At 43.3% G+C, this 22,771-nt stretch overlaps 2 protein-coding genes across 2 annotated transcripts in view; both read left to right on the top strand.

The window, feature by feature from the left end:
* Positions 1-14,934, top strand: part of LOC134395986 (C-type lectin domain family 2 member D-like) — a 66,948-nt gene extending 52,014 nt beyond the window's left edge. Inside the window, exon 10 of the mRNA XM_063122282.1 lies at positions 14,906-14,934. The gene's annotated coding sequence lies outside the window, so the exon portion shown is untranslated. The remainder of the gene's footprint in view (positions 1-14,905) is intronic.
* Positions 14,935-18,446: 3,512 nt separating this feature from the next.
* On the top strand, positions 18,447-22,321 carry LOC134395504 (killer cell lectin-like receptor subfamily F member 1). The gene is made up of 4 exons (XM_063121667.1): positions 18,447-18,450; positions 19,364-19,521; positions 21,328-21,434; positions 22,160-22,321. Exons 1-4 carry the CDS (start codon positions 18,447-18,449, stop codon positions 22,281-22,283), a joined length of 393 nt encoding a protein of 130 aa, XP_062977737.1. The 3' UTR covers positions 22,284-22,321.
* The last annotated feature ends 450 nt before the right edge of the window (positions 22,322-22,771 follow it).

Genomic DNA, 22,771 nt, shown 5'->3' with positions numbered 1-22,771 from the left:
CTAGAAGCCAACATGGATTTGTCAAGAACAAATCCTGTCAGACTAATTTGATCTCATTTTTTGATAGGATAACCTCCCTTGTGGACTGTGGGAATGCTGTGGATGTAATATATCTTGACTTCAGCAAAGCTTTTGACAAAGTGCCCCATGATATTCTGATTAACAAACTAGCTAAAAGTGGGCTGGATGGAACAACTATTAGGTGGATTCACAGTTGGCTACAGAATCGGACTCAAAGAGTGCTTATCAATGGAACCTTCTCAAACTGGGGAGAGGTAACGAGTGGGGTACAACAGGGCTCGGTCCTAAGCCCAGTGCTCTTCAACATTTTTATTAATGATTTGGATGAGGAGGTTCAGGGAACACTTATCAAATTTGCAGATGACACAAAATTGGGTGGGATAGCTAATACCCTGGAAAACAGAAACAATCTTCAAACTTCAAGTATGACATGGTCACTTTCCCCCAGAGTTCCCGTAACTGCCACTTTATCCACTAAGTCATCCCTATTGGTCAATATCAAGTCAAGGATTGCCGATCCTCTAGTTCCTTCCTCCACTTTCTGTAAGAGAAAGTTATCACCCATACATGTCAGGAATTTCTTGGAAGGGCCGCTTTTGGCAGTATTTGTCTCCCAACAGATATCAGGGTAATTGAAGTCCCCCATCACTACTACATCACACTTCCTTGAAACACTGGCAATTTGTTTCTCAAAAGTTTCATCCTCGTCCTCTCCTTGATTGGGTGGTCGGTAGTAGACTCCGATTATCATGTTCTTTTTATTCCTTGCCCCATTTATTTTAATCCAGATGCTCTCGATGGGGCTCCCAGTCTGATCCACCTGTATCCGCCTGTATTTCTGTGCAGGGATAGGTATTTTTAACATATAGTGCAACTCCACCTCCCTTTCTAATTCTTCTGTTCTTTTTGAACAAGGTCCTGATGTCAGAGCCCAGTATATAATCTATCTAGTAAACTAAGGTGTAAATTGGGAGATAAGGAGAGCCATCTTGCCCCTTGCTTGCCTGGCAACACATATATACAACAAGGTCAGTCCAGTCAGTTGTCATTACTACACACACACAGAGAGAGAGAGAGAGAGAAAGAGAGAGGGGGGGGGGTCTTGAGACATGGCTAAGAGATACATTAAATAAATAAGTGAATAATGAAGCAGTTATAGGGCATCTCTATATTAAGGCAAAATCGTGTTGCCTTATAGGGGTTTGCGCTTCCTGGTTCTTTTGCACAATTGTAATGGGCTATATTACAGGAGCAGAGAGGAGCGACCACATGGTTTGAATTGCTGACCACATGGTCTGGAATTGAAACTTCTCCTTCTCTTAGCCTCACATACTTGAACAGGACAGCGCCCTCTAGTGGTTGCTTTGTAGCACAATTTTGGCTGCACATGTAGGAAATCCCGCAATATTTCGGAAATGGAATTTCCAGGGCTTTTTTAAAAAATGGTATAACTGGGAAAGGTGCAGGAAAGGTGCAGGAGGTCAACGAAGTCATCTAAGGGACCTGCAAACTTGAGTGAGTGGGCAGTCACAAGCGTGCCATATATCGCTGGTGCAGAGAAGCTCATATATTCCACAATTAGAGATATGAGGAAGACTGATTTGTGAACTGCCCCAAGAGCTTCAGCTATTGGGTGGTACCGAAATGTAATAAATAAAAAATAATTAAAAATAGATAATAGTATTCAGAAACGATACTAAAAGTGTTGTGCTCATTGGTATAAAGAAGGCCTCTAGTCTGGATCCTGAATGTGAATATAAGTTAATTGGATCACATAGGAGCCAAATTCTCTTCTGCTTGTATCCATCAAGTGGAGAGAAGTTCCGCTTGTTTTGTCCTCAAACCGTGATGGAGGGTTTAAGCAACCAAGTGTATCCAAAGCAGCAACATTTCGAGCCGCTCTTTCTGTTTATTTTTAATATAGCGGGAAGGAGAATTCTGCTGATGAAAACCACAGTTTCTTTGCTTCAGCTGAGAACGCAATTGTTGCAAAGCCAGTAGCCACACTTTCTGTCATCTTGCTGCCATTTGGTTAACCATGAATACATTTGCCTCCCACCTGTGTTCTGAAAAACTCTTGACGTGATGTAATTTCTGATGCGGTGCTAGGTTCAATCCTCAGTTGTGTTCGAATATTGTTGAAATGGTACACAGGACCTTCTTGCTACTGTACTGTGTTCAGTCTACTGTTTACACTGCCATCAGTGCAATCACATTATAATATAGGGTGACCATATGGAAAGGAGGACAGGGCTCCTGTATCTTTAACAGTTGCATAGAAAAGGGAATTTCAGCAGGTGTCATTTGTATATATGGAGAACCTGGTGAAATTCCCTCTTCCTCACAACTGTTAAAGCTGCAGATGCCCTGCCCTCCTTTAATCTGGTCACTCTAGTATAGCTCCTGCACCTTTAACTCTTGTGATGAAGAGGGAATTTCACCAGGTTCTCCATATATACAAATGACACCTGCTGAAATTCCCTTTTCTATGCAACAGTTAAAGATACAGGATCCCTGTCCTCCTTTTCATAGGGTCACCCTAGATAATGGTGATATTTTTGAAACTGTCTCTGACGCCCTCCCACTAAACACAACGAGCCCTGTCCTCCTTTCCATATGGCCACCCTATATAATATAGACCAATGTACCTTTGCAGGGAGGAGGCAAGGGCTGGATTTGCTCTTTGCCTCCAGCGGTACAGTTAGGTAATTTTAGACTCTGGATTTAGTGGTCTTACAGGTGCAGGCTCTTTAGGTAAATTGCCCAGAGAGCTTTGGCCATAGAGCAGTATAGAAAAAATAATAATAATAATAATAATAATAATAATAATAATAATAATAATAATAATAATTTAGATGACATATGGTAAGCCAGCTCAGCTGCATTGTGTGATGGTGATGACCTCCTCATTCTGCTGAGTCAATCCCTGGACATCTGCCCCAGTGTCCTACCCTAAGATTGTTGCTGTTTGCCTCACCCCTCCACTTTCAGTTCACCAGAAAATGCGTTTTGCCTGGCTTGGTCCTGCCCCATAGGATCCAGAGGTTAAGTATTTATTATTAAAAATCTCTATACCCCATTGCTATTCCATTTAGGGGGGCATGAAGGTGATACACAAACATAATATCAGAGCCATTAAGAGCAACCATAAAACATAACAAGAATAACTCAGGGGATCAGCAAAAATGAAGATACCAAGAACAACAAATTTCCAGTTAGTTTTGTGCAAAAGCACACCTTTAAAAGCATTTTAAAAAAAACTGCTTTCAGAAAGTAAGAAGAATAAAGATCAGTCAGGTTTCCCAGGACAACAAATTCCCCAATTTGGATGCCACCACGGAGGCCTTAGCTAGACCAGGTGAAATCCCAGGGCGAATCCCAGGATCGTCTCTATGTGTCCACATGACGCACAGGGGATCCTGGGATCAGGGAGAGATGATCCCTCCCTAGCCCCGGGATTTCACCCTCCCCTTTGGGCCCGCTTTTTCCATGGTCCTGGGCTGAGCCTGAGACCGTGGAACATGTGGCCCGTTGCTGCAGGTTGACCCAGCTCCACGTGATTCCTCGCCCATCAGGGGTAGGGTGGGGGGAGTGGGAAAAGTAATTATTTTTTTAAAAAAACACCTTACCTTTAGCACACGAGTGTTCATGCACTCCTTCCTCTTTAAAAAAAAAAGGCAGTCGTCACACCTCTCCTTCTGAGGTTGTCACGCCTCACGTGTAAATAGAGGAGGGCTTTTGCGTTAATCACAACGTGAGATCTTCCCTCCTCCGTCACGGACTATGAAGTAGGTCTAGTGAAGGCCCTGTCCTGTATCCCCACCAATCGCATCTTAGATCACAGTAGGACATGGAGCAGCACTTTCTATGATGTATGAAGCAGGCTCATATGGAAGGCGGAGTTCCTTTAACAATAGTTTCATAAATAGTAAGACAGGGGGCTCATCTACACCAAGCAGGATATTCCACTATGAAAGTGGTATGAAAGCAGTATGTAAAAGGCAGGAGCCACACTACTGCTTCATAGTGATGTTGAAGTGCACTGCAGGATCTACACTGCTGCTTTATAGTGGTAATGAAGTGCACTGACAACTGTTGGGGCCCAGGACACATCTAAACCAAGCAGGATATACACTATGAAAGTGGTATGAAAGCAGTATATGGTATGTGTCAATGGGCCCCAACAGTCATCAGTGAACTTCAATACTGCTATAAAGCAGTGGTGTGGCTCCTGCCGCTTTCATACCACTTTCATAGTGGAATATCTGCTTGGTGTAGATGAGCTCAGGCTTTTTGCTTAATGGGGATAAACCGTTTTACCTACTAATTGCTGCAGATGAAGCCACATTTAAAAGACACAGCTGCAGAAGCAGGATGAAATGTTGGTAATGCTACTAATGCACTAATGCAGCTGAATTAAGGTGAATTAGTGCTAATGGACATTAGCACTACTGCAAATTTCTGCAAAATCCCCCCAGAAGTGAACAACTGCTCCACAAGTCCGCAGAATCTGGGTGACTTGGGAAAAAAAGTTGGTCCACTGTGGAATCCTCAGGTCGAATTGAAACTCATTTGACTGCATTGTGGATTTCTCTGACACCCGTGAACCACAATTACGGATAGAATTGTCTTGGCTACCACCAATAAAAAATGGTAAGCACATCCGTATCTGGCATCTGCCACCGCTGATCACTTATAAATCTGACTGTTTTCAGTAAAAGGAAGAATTTAGCCAATATTTAAAACTCTTTAACAAAACCTAAAAAAGTGATTGGGACACACTCAAGTGCCTGTGCAAAGTTTTGCCCCAATGAGATGGTGAGGAGGTGTAAGATAGATAAAATGTGGAAGTGGTAATGCTCAATGCAATTGGATTCTCATGAGAAAGGAAGTTTAAAAAAAACCTCTGACAGAGACCACTTGGACTCTGTGATCTGATGCTTGTTGCTGTGGCTCAGAGTTGAAGGTTCTCTTCTGCAGCTCCTCCTGCTCAGCTTCTTTCAGTATGTGTTCAGCTTTCTCTTCAGATGTTATGGCTGGGGAAGTAGCATACGCAGATTTAAACCTTCAGGAAATATCTTCATTTTCGAGGCTACCAGTGGCACGTCCTTGTCAAAACTCCAGTAAGTTATTATTATTATTATTATGTATTTATTTATATAGCACCATCAATGTACATGGTGCTGTACAGATTCATGCTTTCTATTTTTTATTCACAGCGGATTCCTAGAATTTGAGTTTTCTGGATTGTCTTATTAGTCTCTGCTAGATCCTCCTTTGCTAACAAATCCAACTCTCTTTTAATTTACAAGACATACTATGAAGTGGGTACATTTTAGGAGTTTATAAATATGGATGGTATGGAGAGAGCAGAGTGAGTGATATTTTTCTCCCCTTGTCATAATACTAGAATTATGGGTCACCCAAGAAAATGGATTGATATAGATTCAGGACAAATGGAAGTACTTCTTCACACAATGACGGAATGCTCAGTTTATTTTATTTTCATGTTTGTTTTATGCCAGCCTTCAATATAACTATTCTCAGGAAAGCTTGCAACAATAAAACGTGAACATTACAAAAAGATCGAAACAGTTTGTGGAATGAGTGGCCGAACAATCTCATCACAGTTAAACATGAAAAGTCTTCAAGGATGAGAAGGCACCAAAAAGATAGCAAACTCCTTGGGGAGAAAGTTCCATACATGGGGGGCCTCAGCTGAGAAGGCCCTCTCCGCAGTTGTGAGCCACCCCACCTCTGAATGGTGGTGGCATCTGGAAGAGGTTCTTCCAATGGCAGCCATTACTTCAGGCATCCTGATCCCAAATCATATATGGCCTTAACAGTATTGGGCAAAAGGTGGGATACAAATAAATATTATAATAATAATTAAAAGCTGAGCAAAACATTTTGACTTGTTCTCAAAAACAGAAAGGAAACCTGCAAAAGTGTTTAAAAAATTGGTGACATATGTTTCCATTGACCAATCAGTCAAGATTTTTGCAGCCATGTTCTGAACTGAGTTTCTGAACAGTCTTCAGACAGCCCCACATTCAATGCAGCACCATGGACAAATCTGGAAATTCCCAGAATATGGATAATGGAATCCAAGCTATCTCAAACTAGGAAGGGGCAAAATCGACACACCTGTCCAGATGGTAAAAGGTAGTCTGAGCAACGAATACCTCTTGGGCCTCCAATTACAAACCTGGCTCTAGAAGCATCCCCCAGACTATGTAGCTGATCCTTTGTGAGATATGGTACAACCTCATAGAGAATAGATTGGCCTCTACTTCCCATGTTAGAAATACCTCTTGTTTTGTCTAGAATGAGCTTCAATTAATTGGCCTTCAACTAGTCGGTTACTGATTCCAGGCAGGCATAGCACAGCACACTGACTGCCTTAACATTTGTTTTGTTTTTATGGGTTTAAAATTTTGTATATCTGTTTTCTTAAATGGTCAATGTTTTAATCTTTGTAAACCACCCAGAGAGCTTCGGCTATGGGGCAGTATATAGATGATGATGATGATGATAATCTGAATCAGATGTAAAGGAGAAATAAGTCCTGTGTTGTTTGCATGAAGGGGTACCTGGGTAGAAAGAGGTTCTGGGGCTACACCTCTGCCCTGCCATCCATGCATTAGAATCGACATCTGAGCAAGAGAAGGCTACATTTATAGACAGCAAGTCTTTGCCTTCTGCTATGTGATAACCCTTCAGGTATCTGAAGAGCACTGATATGCCCTCCCCAAAACAAGCCTTCTCTTTTTCCCACTAAGTATACCCATCTCCTTCGACTTTTCTTCATAAGACTTGTTTTGTATGACCTATCCCATAACTCCTCTGAACCTATTCCAGTTTGTCTATGTCCTTCTTAAAGTCTGGTGCCCAGAACCAGATACAGTGCCTCAGATGATGCCTAACTAATGCAAAATAAGGTAGAACTATTACTTCCCATAACTTGGAAAGTCTGGTCCTATTAATGCGGCTTAAAACGGCATTAGCCTTTTTTGCAGCCACATCATACTCATGTTTAGCTTGTGACCGACTATAATTCCAAAATCTTTTCCACATGTTACACTGCCAGACCTAGTATTCCCTATCCTATACCTGTACCTCTCCCCCCCCCCCCCAATGCAGAACTTTGCATTTGACTATCTTGAATTTCATTTTGTTAGTTGCAGCACAGTTTTCATTTTCTCAATGGCATTTGGAATGTTATTGCTGATAGGGTAATATTTTGCTCTGGCTTTATCCTCACAACTTTTTAATGAAACATTTTTGGGCTTTAGTATGAGGAAGACTCTGTTCAGACAACACACTAAGCCATGGCAGTTAAGCATTTTGAGGTAAACTTGGCTTAGTGTGTTGTGTGAAACAGGACTTAGCATGTCGTGTGAACCATTCCCAACCATGGTAGCTACATAACCACAGTTTAAACACACTCACTAACCATTTGCTGCAAAGGGGTTAGTAGCATGGCTTAGAGTGTTGACTGAACAGGCCCAGAATCTCTCGCCCAAATCTAGTTTAAAGTCCTAGAAGAATAAGATGGCTTGTATTTCTCTGGCTCCATCTCTCAATTCTTTTCCACTTCGTTCTCAGAAGAAAATGCAAGTCCGTTTCTCTGCTCAAAAGTTGTATTGTATAAATCCAGCAGAATTTGCACTAAATCAGCCTTCCCCCAACCTGGTGCCTTCCAGAGCTATCTGGGGGATTATGAGAGTAGTAGTCCAGCACATCTGGAGGGTTCCAGGTTGGGGGTAGCTGCACTAAAGTTCACATGCCAGCAAGTTATTTCTTCAGTTCAAATTATGGGTGGGTGGTTTTTGTTTTTCATAACTTCCTGTGTAAAATAGTATTTCCTTGGGTGGGAGCCTGCAAAAGAGACAACATGGTCCTGTACTCTCCACCCACTCAGAGGTGATTTTGGAATTCCACGCATAAATATAATGTCTATTAATAATATCCCTCTATTTGTTGCATTGTTGATTTACACTGCATTTAAATCTGGTCATCCTTCTACTTCAGGAGTGCATAATTAGGGTCACATCACTACAACCGTTTCCACATTTTTGTGTGCTCCTCACCAAGCCCTCTTTGCACCACTTCAGTTCTCTCTGAACCCATCTGTCTGTAAAACCTCCTTCCTGTTCTATTTCCACTGCAATGAACAAGGAGTCTCTCTCAACCACATAGCTCATGCTCTCTACTACCACAGCGTTGTATATCATTCCCTTTTTCTCTCTGTAACTCTGTAAGTCTCTCTGCACTCTCTGCACCCTTTTGGCTCCATCTCTGGTGCATATATATATATATATATATATATATATATATATATTAGGGGTGTGCACGGACCCCCCGCTCCGCTTCACTTGCAGATCCGCCATTTTTCGGAGCGGGTCGCTCCGCCCCGCCCCCGCTCCGCCCACTTCCGCTCCGCTCCGCCCGGAGCTCCGGATCGGATCCGGAGCTCCGTTTTTGCCCCCCCATAGGCTTGCATTGAAAGCTAAAAAAGTAAACAACTTTTTTTCCGTTGAAGTTAGAAACCTCACGTTTGGCACCATGACACCTCATGGGCGTATACACACACACGCCAAGTTTCAAGGCAATCCCATCATCCCCTGATTTTTGGCGAATTTTTGAAAATCGGGCACCCCATTCACACCCCTTGGGATAGCTCCGTCAATTTGCATGTTACAAACCTCAAACTCGGCACCAGGGCAGCTTATCCATGTGTCCACATGCACGCCAAGTTGCAAGCAAATCCCATCATCCCCTGATTTTTGGCGCGGCTCTACCCTCTAACGCACCTCCCATAACCCTAATTCACACCCCTTTAGATAGCTCCGTCAATTTGCACGTTAGAAACCTCAAACTCAGCACCATGATAGCTTATCCACGTGTCCACATGCACGCCAAGTTTCAAGGCAATCCCATCATCCCCTGATTTTTGGGGAATTTATGAAAATCGGGCACCCCATTCACACCCCTTGGGATAGCTCCGTCAATTTGCATGTTAGAAACCTCAAACTCGGCACCAGGAGAGCTTATCCATGTGTCCACATGCACGCCAAGTTGCAAGCAAATCCCATCATCCCCTGATTTTTGGCATGGCTTAACTCACCCCAAATTGTCCCATTCTACAACTACGTCAATTTGCACGTTAGAAACCTCAAACTCAGCACCATGATAGCTTATCCACGTGTCCACATGCACGCCAAGTTTCAAGGCAATCCCATCATCCCCTGATTTTTGGGGAATTTATGAAAATCGGGCACCCCATTCACACCCCTTGGGATAGCTCCGTCAATTTGCATGTTAGAAACCTCAAACTCGGCACCAGGAGAGCTTATCCATGTGTCCACATGCACGCCAAGTTGCAAGCAAATCCCATCATCCCCTGATTTTTGGCGCGGCTTAAACTTTTTAACTCACCCCAAATCAAGTCCCATTCTACAACTACGTCAATTTGCACGTTAGAAACCTATCCTTTGGTCCCATGACAGCTTACCCATGTGTCCCCATGGACACCAAGTTTCAAGGCAATCCCATCATCCCCTGATGTTAGGGGAACTTTTGAAATTTGAACACTCCAGTATGTCAGGGATTTAAAGTTGCAATTGCAGACAGCTCAATGGGGCCAGTTCCAAGGCAATCCCAACATGCCACGAGATAACCCTAAATCTTCTGGCACATTTGAAAAAGGGATTATTGAATTTGATAAAGTCTAAGTGAGCGCAGGAAGGACTTCTCCCCTTAGTCAAAGCAAGACACATACACCATCGCTGCAAGGCGGGAAGGGGAGAATTATTATTATTATTATTATTTATTTATATAGCACCATCAATGGAAAGCAGGCAGGCAGCATGCATTGTAGTGCCGCAAGGATGGCTTGAGCACTAACGCATAGCAAACCAACCCATAAGTGGGCGCAAAGTGAGGCAAAGATGGCTGGTTGTTTCTTTCTAAGCCAGCAGTTACGCCTTGAGGGGCACAGAGGAGGACGATTGGGAGCAAACCAGGCACCAGGCGGGCAGAGAGGCAGGCAGAGTAGGCGAGGAGTCAGTCCTGGCAGATGCCCCACCACAGCAGCACCCCGGGGGAGGCGGGCAGGCAGGCAGGCAGGCTGCGGGCATTTCTGGGGGCACAAGGAAGTGATGGCTGGTTTCTAAGCCAGCATTGCAGTTAGTCACGCATTGCAAACGCAAACCATCCCAGCGAGTCGGTCACCGAGGAGGACAGGCTAGCAGAGGGGCAGGCAGAGTGACATGTCATAGATCTAGTATTGGGGAGGAGTCAGTCCCGGCAGATGCCCCAACACAGTAGCACCCTGGGTGGGCATTGGAAAACGCCATCTTGTGGGTCAATACTTCCCCCACCCCATGTCCTGCAGGGTTGCCTGCCTAACCCTTGTGGGGATGGGAGATGGAGAGCTTAGAGTGGCAGTGCCAGCAGCAGCCTTCGGCTTTCCCCTGGAACCAGTCGCCTTGCCCGCCTCTTTCCCCAGCAAGATCGCCTGGTGCTGCCTATGAAGATGCATCTTCATGCTGCTGGTTCCATAATGCCCTGTCGATGAACCCCTGCTTAGGCTGAGTTTGCAGTGGCGACAGACAGCAAAGCGGGGATCCGCTCCCAACTCAAAGTGGTCCCACACGATGCTTGTCTTTCGTTTCTGTGGTGACACCACCAATTGCCCGCCTGAGCTCTCTGGTGTTGCCACAGAAACAGGGGTGTGGGATGAGACTGGGGAGAGAGCCTCGGCCTGCTGCTGCTCCTCCTCAGCCCCCACATCCTGGAGGCCCACCGCCTCCTCCTCCTCCCCCCCCTCCACTGTGCTGAGGACCTCGTCTAGGTCCATCAGCGGGCTCGTGGGCTGAAAGGAGAATGAAGGAGTTGGGGATACTCCTCCTCCTCTAATGGCACTGCTGCCACGTGCCTCTTGCAAACGGGCACTTTTCCCATTCCCACCCTCAAAAAGAGAACGCCGGGCACAAGTTGCAGAAGAGAGTGGCTCTGCCTGCTGCTTGTCCTGCTTCTGTTTTGGAGCAGTCAGCCAAGGAGTTGCCCGTTTGAGTTTCACAGGAGGAGAGGAAGCCCTGCTGGCAGACTGAGCCTTGCTGCTTTCAGCACGCCTGCTTTCTCTTTTCATGATGACTAACAAAATATTAATACTACTAATACTATGTATAAGGTACTACTAAGAATATGTATAAGAAGAATATAATATGTTTAAATGTAGGGAAATGGGACAAGAACAATAAAATATACTACTACTAATATGTATGAGAATATACTACTAAGAATATCTACAAGAATATAATAATATGTTTTAGAATATTACTAATAAATGTAGGGAAATGGGACAAGAAATGGGACAACCACTACTATAAGAAGAACAAAATATGAATACTACTACTAATATGTATGAGAATGTATACTAATAGACTACTAAGACTATGTCAAAGAATATAATAATAATATGTTTAAGAATAGGGAAATGGTGTGCGTATGCTTTCCCCAAAATGCTCAATCTGTGGCTGCCTGTTGAACTTGACAAAAGCAGCCCACTCCGTCGAAGTTACACAGAGAAGAAAAAGAGAATCCAATTTTTTTGGTATATTTGGTATATAGAAGATAGAAGGAAACACAATCAGGATTTAAGAGAGGGGAGGGGGAAAAAGAACCAACCACTACTATAAGAAGAACAAAATATGAATACTAATATAATATGTATGAGAATATATACTAATGGACTATGTGAAAGAATATAATAAAATATGTTTAAGAATATAAATGTAGGGAAATGGGACAAAAAGTGTGTGTATGCTTTCAAAAGAAAGCTTTCACAAAAGCAGAACAGTCAGGCTTTAATACAGGGAAGGGGGGGGGCAACCAACCCAACCACACACTCCAAAATTCAAAAATAAAGTTTATATTAAATCAAAGTAAGGGGAAAACACAGGGCAAACTAAGCTACAAGTCAGAAAGAAGCAAACAAACACACACACGCGCCAAACTAAACCTATATTAAATTAATCTATCTCCAAAGCAGGAGCACTAGCTAAGTAAGTGTTCCCTCCACGAACGCCAACCCACAAAGAGACACAAAACAGAAAGTTCTCAGGGTGGGTCTGCCTTAGTCCCCCCTCCAACGCTGGGATTGGAGGAGGATGCTTTCTGAGGAGATGAATTCTCATCAGGATTGGGAGTTGAATGTGCCTGTCATCGCTTCCAAAAAAATAATAATAATAATAAAAAAAAACCCAAACCCCGATTTTTAAAAAAATATTGCACGTGAACCACAGCACGCAGAAAGTTGAGAGTGGTCTCAAAATGACCCCCATCCACGACTCTCTGTGCACAAGAATTTTCAGAACGATAGCTTAAACCCCCCCCCAGTTATCCCCGATTCTTTCCCTCAATGCAATCCTATGGGCGAAAAGCCGAAACGGAGCCCCGCGGTTGACCCTATTTTTAAAAAACTTCTAGCCCGCGACCCGTACGATGCAGAAAGTTGAGAGTGGTCTCAAAATGACCCCCATCCACGACTCTCTGTGCACAAGAATTTTCAGAACGATAGCTTAAACCCCCCCCCAGTTATCCCCGATTCTTTCCCTCAATGCAATCCTATGGGCGAAAAGCCGAAACGCAGTTTGAGCCCCGCGGTTGACCCGATTTTTAAAAAAATATTGCACGTGAACCACAGCACGCAGAGAGGTGAGAGTGGTCTCAAAATGACCCCCATCCACGACTCTCTGTGCACAAGAATTTCCAGAACGATAGCTTCAAAAACAACGTAGTTATGCGCGATTATTTGCCGCAATGCAATCCTATGGCGAAATGTTTTCAAGATGGCGACCGGAGCGCTCCGACTGAACTCGGAGCTCCGAAAAATGGTCGCTTCTCTTCGCCTTGCTTCTAGGGGGTCCGCGGTCCGCTCCTACTCCGCCTCTGGGTAAGGCGGAGCAGGCCAATCCGCTACTGCTTCTACGCTCCTAATCGGAGCGGAGCACATCCCTAATATATATATATGATTAAAACAAAAGCCATGTGCCGATTGCTATAATTTCAGGGGTAATCCACATGTGGAGACAGAGTATGATCATGTCTATGCCCCCACTCCTGACCACATGCTGACTGGGGCTTCTGAATAGAGGCTAAGTGCATCGAAGTTGTACATAGCCATAATCTGCACAGGGATATAATGATGCAGGATTTAGGAACATAGGAAGCTGCTTTATACTGAGTCAGACCATTGATCCATCTAGTCCAGTAATGTTGACTGCTAGCAGTGCCTCTCCAGGGTTTCAGACAGTCAATTTTCCTGCCCTACTTGGGGATCAAACCTGGGACCTTCTCTATGCAAAGCAGGTGCTCTGCTAGTGAGCTGCAGCCCTCCCTTGTCTGAGTTTTGATGTGCCTCCTATGTTACCAAAGTGGTATGAAAGGGCTTCGACTACTGAGGCCTTAGCTATTAATATTATTATTATTATATTTATTTGTATTCCGCCTTTTGCCCAGTCCTGGGCCTCAAGGCGGCCTTACAAAGTTTAAAATATACATGGGGGGGGGGAGGGAAACAAAACCATAAACAATTAAAAAATACACAACAAAATTAAAAGACATTAACATAGATGGAGGGCTGGATTATTCTCCAAAGGCCTGCTTGAACAAAAAAGTTTTTGCCTGCTTCTGAAAGCCCATCAAGGAGGGAGCCAGCCTAGCTTCCCCGGGAAGAGAGTTCCAGAGCACCGGAGCAGCCACCGAGAAGGCCCTTTCCCATGTTCCCACCAAGCGTGCCTGTGAAGAAGGTGGGACTGAAAGAAGGGCCTCTCCAGAAGATCTCAAAACACGGGCAGGCTCATAAGGGAGAATACGTTCTTTCAAATAACCTGGACCCGAACCATATAGAGCTTTATAGGTCATAACCAGCACTTTGAATTGTGCCCGGAAACAGACTGGAAGCCAGTGGAGCTGTTTTAACAGGGGAGTTGTCTGCTCCCTGTAACCAGCCCCGGTCAACAATCTGGCTGCAGCTCTTTGAACCAGCTGGAGTTTCCGAACACTCTTCAAAGGCAGCCCCACGTAGAGTGCGTTACAGTAATCCAATCGGGATGTAACTAAGGCATGTGTCACCGTGGCCAGGTCCGACATCTTTAGGAACGGGTGCAGCTGGCGCACTAGCTTTAACCGTGCAAATGAACTCCTGGCCACTGCCGAAACCTGGGTATCCAGGCTCAGGGCTGAATCCAGAAGTACACCCAAGCTGCGGACCTGCGTCTTCAGGGGGAGTGTAACACCATCCAACACAAGCTGAATCCCTATTCCCACTCCCCCCCTCTCCTGCTAGTATCCCATCAGCCATTGGTGCCAAAAATCTATCCTTCTGGCTAGATTATAACAGCAGTCGCTACTTTGACCACTCTAGCCTTGCTACTCAGTGGCTGATGAAATAGCCAATGATGGCTGACAAAATAACCAATGGTGTCCGCCACACAACACGATAACCTATGCTAGTTACAACAGCCAACTCTGCACAGCTTTGGTTCTTTGCGTGGGTTATTTCAGACAACTAACCAAACGTTGGTTTAAAAAAATCCCTCCACACAACACGATAACCCACAGTAGGTTAAATAAACAGCCATCAACTATTTAAATCACCATTGGTTACTATGCTGTGTGAACCCAGTGACTTAGTATTAAAAGAGATCTTCGCCGATTGGCCAGTATAGAAATGAAATGAAATGAAATAAATACTTTACACAGACTAAATAGCCATAGGCATGAGATAAAAATACCACAACACCAACCCATTGCCCATCTAATTGCTTTCTGCATTATATGTTCCTGGAATCTTACTAATCATTCATTCTTATAGGTCTGCGTCAGTGTACACGGTGGCATTGCACTGCCCTTGGAGTCGCTTGTGCTGTGATTCTTTTCCTCACTGGAGCTGTAATAATGCTGATTTGGGGTGAGTAACTCCGTGTTTAATATTCGTTTCTCAAAGTGTATGTGTTTTATATGTGCAATGCAATTCTGTTAAGAAGAACTGTATTTTAAATTACAGCTTTGTGATCAACCACATTTTTTGTTTTACCTGAAATGCCTACACCTCCCATCATGCCTTAGCTGGAGCAGCTGTCTAAACTTCAAAAACCATCAGGACACACAACACCCTTTCTACCAGCTAAAAAAGATGCAAACCTAAAAATATCTGGACCCGGCATTGTCCAGATTTCACATATAACAAGCAGATCTCAGTGGACGCAGGAACTGTTGTATGCATATGCCCTGAAGTTATTGTTATGAAAAATAGAAACCAGCCAGAACAGTTTATTGGCATAATTTACTGTATAATATTTACATTTAACAGGTTTTGGCCAAGAGCCAGGATGGTTGACTTGGGCCTTTTATCTGACATAATTTATACTCATGTATAAATTAACCATCTGCACTACAATAAGTGCATACAAAAGGAAGTGAAGCCACATAGAATGATACAGCCGCTGATTACGAATCAAACTGCATGTAACTTGAATTGTACTTAAATAGCATGCTTAAGGTTGACCATACCTCTTCTTAACAAAAAGCAGCTATGGGGACCCGATTGTGATCAGGGCTGTAGCAAGGGAGAATTTAACTCACCCACCCACCCTCCCACACATGCTATTTTCCTGGTTCAAATTTCCCCAAAGCTGCTATTTGACCCAGTTAGTGTCATTAACCGCAAACAGCACATGACCCTGGTTAATGGCCAACCCACCATTATGGTGCTGGTGGCATTATGCCACTGCTATGAAGCCACATAAAGGATAAATCAATTTTCAATATCTCCTGCTGAAGAAATTTTATTTATGGAATGTCCTGAATAAGAATTCCCTCACGCCCAAGGCATGCTGGGAGTTGTAGGCATAAACCTAGGTTCCCTGAATAACGTGTTAGTCTTTGAACACCATCTGAGATGTGGTGGGAGAGCAGGTCTTTTATGTGGAATTGGGTTGACTGCTTGAGACTGTCCTTAGGTGGCACGGAGTGCCTTCTACCAGCTTCGGTTGGTGGCCCAGCTACACCCCTATCTGGACAGGGGTAACCTGGCTTCAGTTGTCTACGCTCTGATAACCTCCAAGTTTTTTTGTGAACATTTTTGTGAACCGCCCAGAGAGCTTCGGCTGTTGGGCGGTATAAAAATCTAATAAATAAATAAATAAATAAATAAATAAACAAGTTAGATTACTGCAATGCACTCTACATGGGGCTACCTTTGAAGACAGTTTGGAAGCTGCAGCTTGTGAAAAACGCAGCGGCCAGATTGATAACCAGAACCAGAAGGTTCGAACATATAAGACCAATTCTGGCATGCTTGCATTGGCTGCCTATACATTTCCGAGCCCAATTCAAGGTGCTGGTTTTAACCTATAAAGCTTTACACGGCCTGGGCCCACAATACCTTATGGAGCACCTCTCCTGACATGAACTTACCCATACACTACGCTCAACATCTAAGGTCCTCCTCTGGATGTCTACTCTGAGGGAGGCTCAGAAGATAGCAACAAGAGAGTGGGCCTTCTCTGCGGTGGCACCCATTTATGGAATGATCTCCCTGATAAGGCTCACCTGCTCAGAAAATTGAAATTCTGTACTGAGAAAAGCTGAATTGTGTAACCTGACTAAATTATGTAAATGTGTTTCACTTACTTTGCACAGTTCTGCCATTTGTAGTGGTTAGCCCTATTTTCCATCACTATTTAAGAAGTAAAATAATGAACATGATGTATCCAGATAGCTATGAGTACGCTGTGATGTCCTGCTTACTTTGCTCCACAGACATTGAATGGTAGGGCTGTCCATCATTTACCAGGTGAAAAGATGCCAAATCTATACGTATCCCATATTACCATATCTATGCTTTTCCAGGGAAAACATAATATATTTTGCTCTCCCTTGATCCCAGTTATCCTTAATATCTTTTAATTCTAGATTTGATATACAGCTTTGAATATTAATTTTCATTTATTAACATTGATGTGGGGTTTTAAAGTTTTACAGACTAATGCAACATCAAAAGTTACTACTGGAACCAGCTGCCTTCCTGTTCCTGAACTCTTGTTGCAGCTGAAGCACTTCCTGTGCAACTCTTCAAACAGCACAGCAGGTAACTCAGGCATAACTCATGTGTTGCTTTGCACACATGTGCACGTGCGCCAAAGCTATCTGGCTCTCAGACATTATATCTGCATGAACTGCTTTCTGGATTTTGCTTTCATAAATCTATAGGGCACAATTCTAAAATTGTGCAATTTTGCTTTTATAAGTCTTTAAGGGCACAATTTAAAATGCAGAATTCACAGGTGCCTTGGCGTCCTCCTCCTTCCAGCAGGGCCAGTCAAGCAATTTTGCTGCCAAGTGAAAAAGTAATTTTGCTATTTTGAGTTGTTGTATATGAAGAGGAGATTGGTTGTGTTTCTTCCTCAAAGGTTTTCTCTATTGCACATACTTCCCTTTGTTCCATACCACTGTGGCCTGGTTCAGACAACACGCTAAACCATGCTGCTTAACCACGAAATGGTTAAGGGAATCCCTTAACCATTTTGTGGTTAAGCAGCATGGTTTAGCGTGTTGTCTGAACCGGGTCTGAGTGTAGTGAAGAGAACATAAGAAACGTGCAGGCTGGAGGGGGAGTAATTCATGGGACCCTGCAGAGGAGGAGGAGGATAGCTGGGTGCCATTGGCAGGTTTCCATAAACCTGACATTCTGAGTAATTATCAGTATACTTCAGGGTGTGCATGCAGACAGCCAACCATTGCCAGAGACAGCTAGCTCCGTTGGCCCCCCACATACCTCCATGATCATGCACTACTGTATGACAGTTTCCAGAGGTTTAGCTGTGTTAGCCTGTTGCAGCAAAAAGAAAAGAAAAAAGGGTCCCATGGCATTTTAGAGACTAACAACTTTATTCTGTCAGAAGCTTTTGTGGACTTGTATCCACTTGTTACAAGGTAGCTTCTGTGAGCAGTACTGACTCCATTTTGAAGCGACCCAAAACCCCACCTACAGACTGAGAGCATTCACAGAAGGCCTAGGTCAAGTAACCATTTCCTGATAGACTTCTTCAAATGCATTCCCGGGAGACAAAGGTAGGGGTAAAACTAAGCAGAATATGAATGCTGGATGGCAAGAGTTTTACCTGGTCATACACATGCTAATGTAGCCCTGTTGCTGAACTCCAGGCTGCATCTAGTATAGCCATCATCCCAAATCACCCTCTTTTGTTCCCATAGCAAGTAGATCTTTAGAGAAGATCACACACAAAAAAAACCCTCAAGTTAGGGGGAAGAAAAAGGCTAGCTCTCGCTCTCTCTTTAGAACCAGAAGCAAAGAATAGACGACAGATTCCAACTTGCGAGAGCAAGCGGCCATGGGTGCGTGCTTTGCCTCGCTGTCTTCTTTTCCTCTTCACCTAAGACTAAGAGTTGCAATGCTCTCCAGTTCTGCTCTACAGGAAAGGGCTGCAACCCAAGGAAAGGTATACTGCCTTTAAAGATTCCTTCTACTCTTTCCCCTGTTGTCTGTGTGTGTGTGTATGCTCTTAAGTCTCAAAATATCTATTTTTCAGTCTTGAAACTGCTTCTAAGCCTCTACTTGCTCAGCTAATTTCCACCAAACTAGCTTGTACCTTTGTATTTGTTTCAACCTCAATAAATGTGCCATTGTGGCGTTATCCCCTTCAATGCTGTAAGTTTCTTAAGTAAGAATCGCCTTACTTAGCCACAGACGCTTTATTGCCAATGTCAAAAGATTCCTTATAAGCGGGTGTAAGTCTCATTAGAACGTGTGCAAGTTTGTACACGGGTCTAATGAGAGCACATCACATAACACACTTCATCTGAAGAAGTGGACAGTATCCATGAAAGCTAATGCCAGAAGAAATGTGTTAGTGTTTAAAGTGATGTAAGACTCTTTGTTGTTTTTACTATGACAGATTATCTCCTTGTAATAGATGGAATGCCCTCATCCCTTGAGAGGTTGAACTTCCACTGTGAATAGAATGGATATTAAAAAAATTAACTCGATGCCTCCACTGTTGTTTCATCTGAAAATAATCCTCTCACCTTGGTTAGCATGTGGATGTGAGACCACCTGGAACTCCACATGCTACTCAGGGCCCCTTGGAAGAGAGGTCGGATATAAATTTATCAAATAAATACAATTCTATGTAGTGGGACATTTTATTTTTCGAAATAAACACCAATTCTCCAATGAGGGAAAGATAAAAACATGTATGTATGTACATTATGACTTTTGGTTTTCATCTCTTCCCCTTTCTTCCTCTAGAATATGCCAAGGACTGTAAATTATGTCCCAATGACTGGATAGTGCATCAGGGCAATTGCTACTGGATATCTCAAGACAAAAGAAACTGGACCCAGAGCCAAGATGACTGCAGAGCAAAGAACTCCACACTGCTTGTGATTCAGAATCAGGAGGAGATGGTAAAGATAAAACTCATAAGAGAAGTCTAGTGGAAGAGGCATCAAACAACAAATAATCACAACTGATTCCTCTCCCCACCACCACCACACACACACACACACAATTTAATCTTGAATTAATCCAAGAGCACTTGATCCTTACTGCGAATTCTGCCTTGGTCCCAGCTCTTCTTTGCCCAACCCCACTAGAACCTAAGGCAGGATCCACACTACTGCTTTAAAACAGTTTATAAAAGTAGTGACAACTTTTGGGGCCCAGGACACACGCTGTATACAGTTTTCAACCCATTTTCAAAGTGTCATAGCCTGCTTGGTGTAAGATGCCTCCTTACTGGTAAACTATATTCATCTCTACAATATTAAAAGCTTAATACTGTATTTTCCGGCGTATAAGACGACCCCCAACTTTTGAGAAGATTTTCCTGGGTTAAAAAGTCATCTTATACTGGGCGTATAAGACGACCCCCAACTTTTGAGAAGATTTTCCTGGGTTAAAAAGTCATCTTATACTGGGCGTATAAGACGACCCCCAACTTTTGAGAAGATTTTCCTGGGTTAAAAAGTAGTCTTATACGCCAGAAAATACAGTAACTATCATCCTCATCAAAACAATCTTTAGTGAAGTAGAAGTAGTGGTATTCCCACCGCCACCATCACATTTGCACATATAAGATAATCTGTGACTAACACTATATCTCTCTTCTGCATTTATACCTCGTAGGACACATCATGACATTTATTGTGGTATTTTGGATAATGTGGAATAAAAATCAGGAAATAACACTATGAACGTAGTATATGGAATGTTTAATGTGCCTCAACAGTAATCCGTGCATTTCTATACTGCTATAAAACAGTAGTGTAGACCTAGCTACATCACCGCCATCATCATCATCCTCTCTAAATTCCACCCATCAGCCTGACTCCCATCATTCTTTCTCCTCAGAAAAAGAGAGCCAACCCCCAGAGACAATGCTTACATCAAGTGGTCATTAGGCTTTGTGAGCTGGGAGGCGGAAAAAAGTGGCATCTGTATTGTACTGGAAGATTTAGTTCAACTGACACTTTCAAAGTGAAGAAGAACAAGTATTAACAGCCAAGGAAAAGTACAAACTGTGTCAACAGTATAATCTTAATGTCACGGAGGCCAAAATAAACCGCCCCACTCTCCATCACTGATTTGGAAATTAAGAGCTGGTTTAAAAATAATAGCTTGTCCAAACACACCAAATTCTTGGATCTGGCAAATCTTGTGGTAATAAATTCCATAAATGTCGGATACAGAGACCACTGTGTTAACTGCTGAGGGCCATTTAGTCTTTGAAGAAGGCAGCATTAATACCAGAAATTCACTGCTGGTCCAGCTAGGAAGTCAGGAGGTAGCCTCCCAGTACATCAGAGCTTGTTGGTCCACATGCAGTTGGGGAGCTATAGCACTGCAACAATGAAGAGTTGCCTCATGGCCTACACTGGCTGTTTTTGTCGGGTGGAAGGGGACACCAAGGGGACGCCAGCAGAAAGTGCAAAACCTCAGTATGATGGGATCTTATAACAATCAGCTGCACTGCTTGGAGGCAGTACAATCGGCAGGGTTACAAGCAAGGCAGAAACGTGGGCTAGCACAAGGCAGGTCTGCTACACGGCCATCAAGTGCACTGGAGAGCTGACTGATGATAGTTGAGGAGCAAGGTGTGGAGCAACGAAGGGTTCCATAGAACCAATGGAATCCAATGGTTCCATTGGAGCCGAGCATTGGCTCATCTCAGAACTGGCAAAACTACAACATCCTTGTTTGTTCAATTCTAGGCCTTCATAAGTAAAGAAATACAAAAGACACACTACTGGTTGGGGCTCATAGCCATGTACTCTGAAAGGTGGACCTGGGTGGATGGATCCCCCTTAACGAAAGAACTGTGAGTACTTCTAAAGGTGCACGTTATCCATGTAATTTCTGTGACGATCACACAGGTCAATTAGTGCCTAAACTATTAGGCCACAATGGTGTGAACTGAACCAACTGCTAGGCTAATAATTCTGGCTAATAAATGCCAGAGGCTGAGGCTGATGCTCCAACTGCTTGAAGCATCTGTGATGTGTGATGCTAGTGGTGGTTCTGTGTTATGTTCAGAGTCATTCCCTTTTTAGTTACTTCAGAAGTTGAAGGGAAGAGCCCAGGAAACGAAAACAGATTTTGGAATTGTGCCTGGGTTCAGATTAAGTGCTGGTCAGCAAATAGAAGTATTTTAAAATTACCATCTGATAAATTAGAGCAAGAGTAGGATTGTTAGCACCAGGGGGCAATCTACAGTGGTGGATTACTGCTGTACTACTGCACCTCTCAGAGTGTCATGACTCATGACACTAACCCTGTGAAGGCGATTACCAGAATAAGAGGATATTGTCCTTCTAAGCTGAGAATCAGTAGCTCACCCCTTTGCATCATGGGATAGGTTGGGTGGTTACTTAGTGACTTTTTTTAAAAAATTGCTCATTAACAGATGAGCCCATGGGCAGGATACAAACATAATAACAACATACAAGATAAACAACAAAAGATGTGAGAATGAAAACAATACCCTGATATAGTCTGTAGGAGAGCCTTGTTTATTTTTAACAAATAATTTCTTTTATTTTGCAGGTTTTCTGTAACAGGCCCTGCTCAAGAGAACAGCTGTGGGCTGAAAAAGAAGGATGTGGTTATTTCGGACTCTTGCAGTTCTCTTGCTCGTTGGGTATGCATGAAGGCTGCTTTCCAAATCTGAGCCCAGCTATTGGGCTACTTTGCACATCACGAATAGCCACTCTGGAAATAAGCCACAGTCAATTCATTGTAAGGGTACTTGCGAATGATGGGTGGGGTGGGGTTTGGAATTAAATGAAAATGAAACCACTTTGGCAGTACGTACATCCATACTCCTGTTGTAATAACACCTGCCCACCCGAATACTTCCATCTCGTGCAGCTGCCGCTTTCAGAGTCTGAGGTCAAGGGAAGCGCTGAATATGATATAGTGTCAGGACCACATTGACAACTGGGATTTCAGCACATATAGAGGGGATATTGTACTGTATTTTGCATTTGTGTTTTTAGACTGTTGGTTGTTTTATTATGGTTTTAATTTTTGTGAACTGCCCAGAGAGCTTCGGCTGTTGGGTAGTATAAAATGTAATTAATTAATTAATTAATTAAATAAATAAATAAATAAATAAATAAATAAATAAAATATTGATCTCCACTACTGATAAAACAA

This window comes from Elgaria multicarinata, chromosome 3 (genome assembly GCF_023053635.1).
Source record: "Elgaria multicarinata webbii isolate HBS135686 ecotype San Diego chromosome 3, rElgMul1.1.pri, whole genome shotgun sequence".
In the NCBI taxonomy this organism is placed as follows: Eukaryota; Metazoa; Chordata; class Lepidosauria; order Squamata; family Anguidae; genus Elgaria; species Elgaria multicarinata.
Note: the sequence above shows the minus strand (reverse complement) of the source record. Positions and strands in the feature narration are given on the sequence as shown.

Coding starts and splice junctions, on each gene's coding strand:
- LOC134395504 (XM_063121667.1), top strand. Junction 19,522..21,327: donor TTCAGAATCAGGAGGAGATG/GTAAAGATAAAA, acceptor GTTCAATTCTAG/GCCTTCATAAGTAAAGAAAT. Junction 21,435..22,159: donor TCCCCCTTAACGAAAGAACT/GTGAGTACTTCT, acceptor TTTATTTTGCAG/GTTTTCTGTAACAGGCCCTG.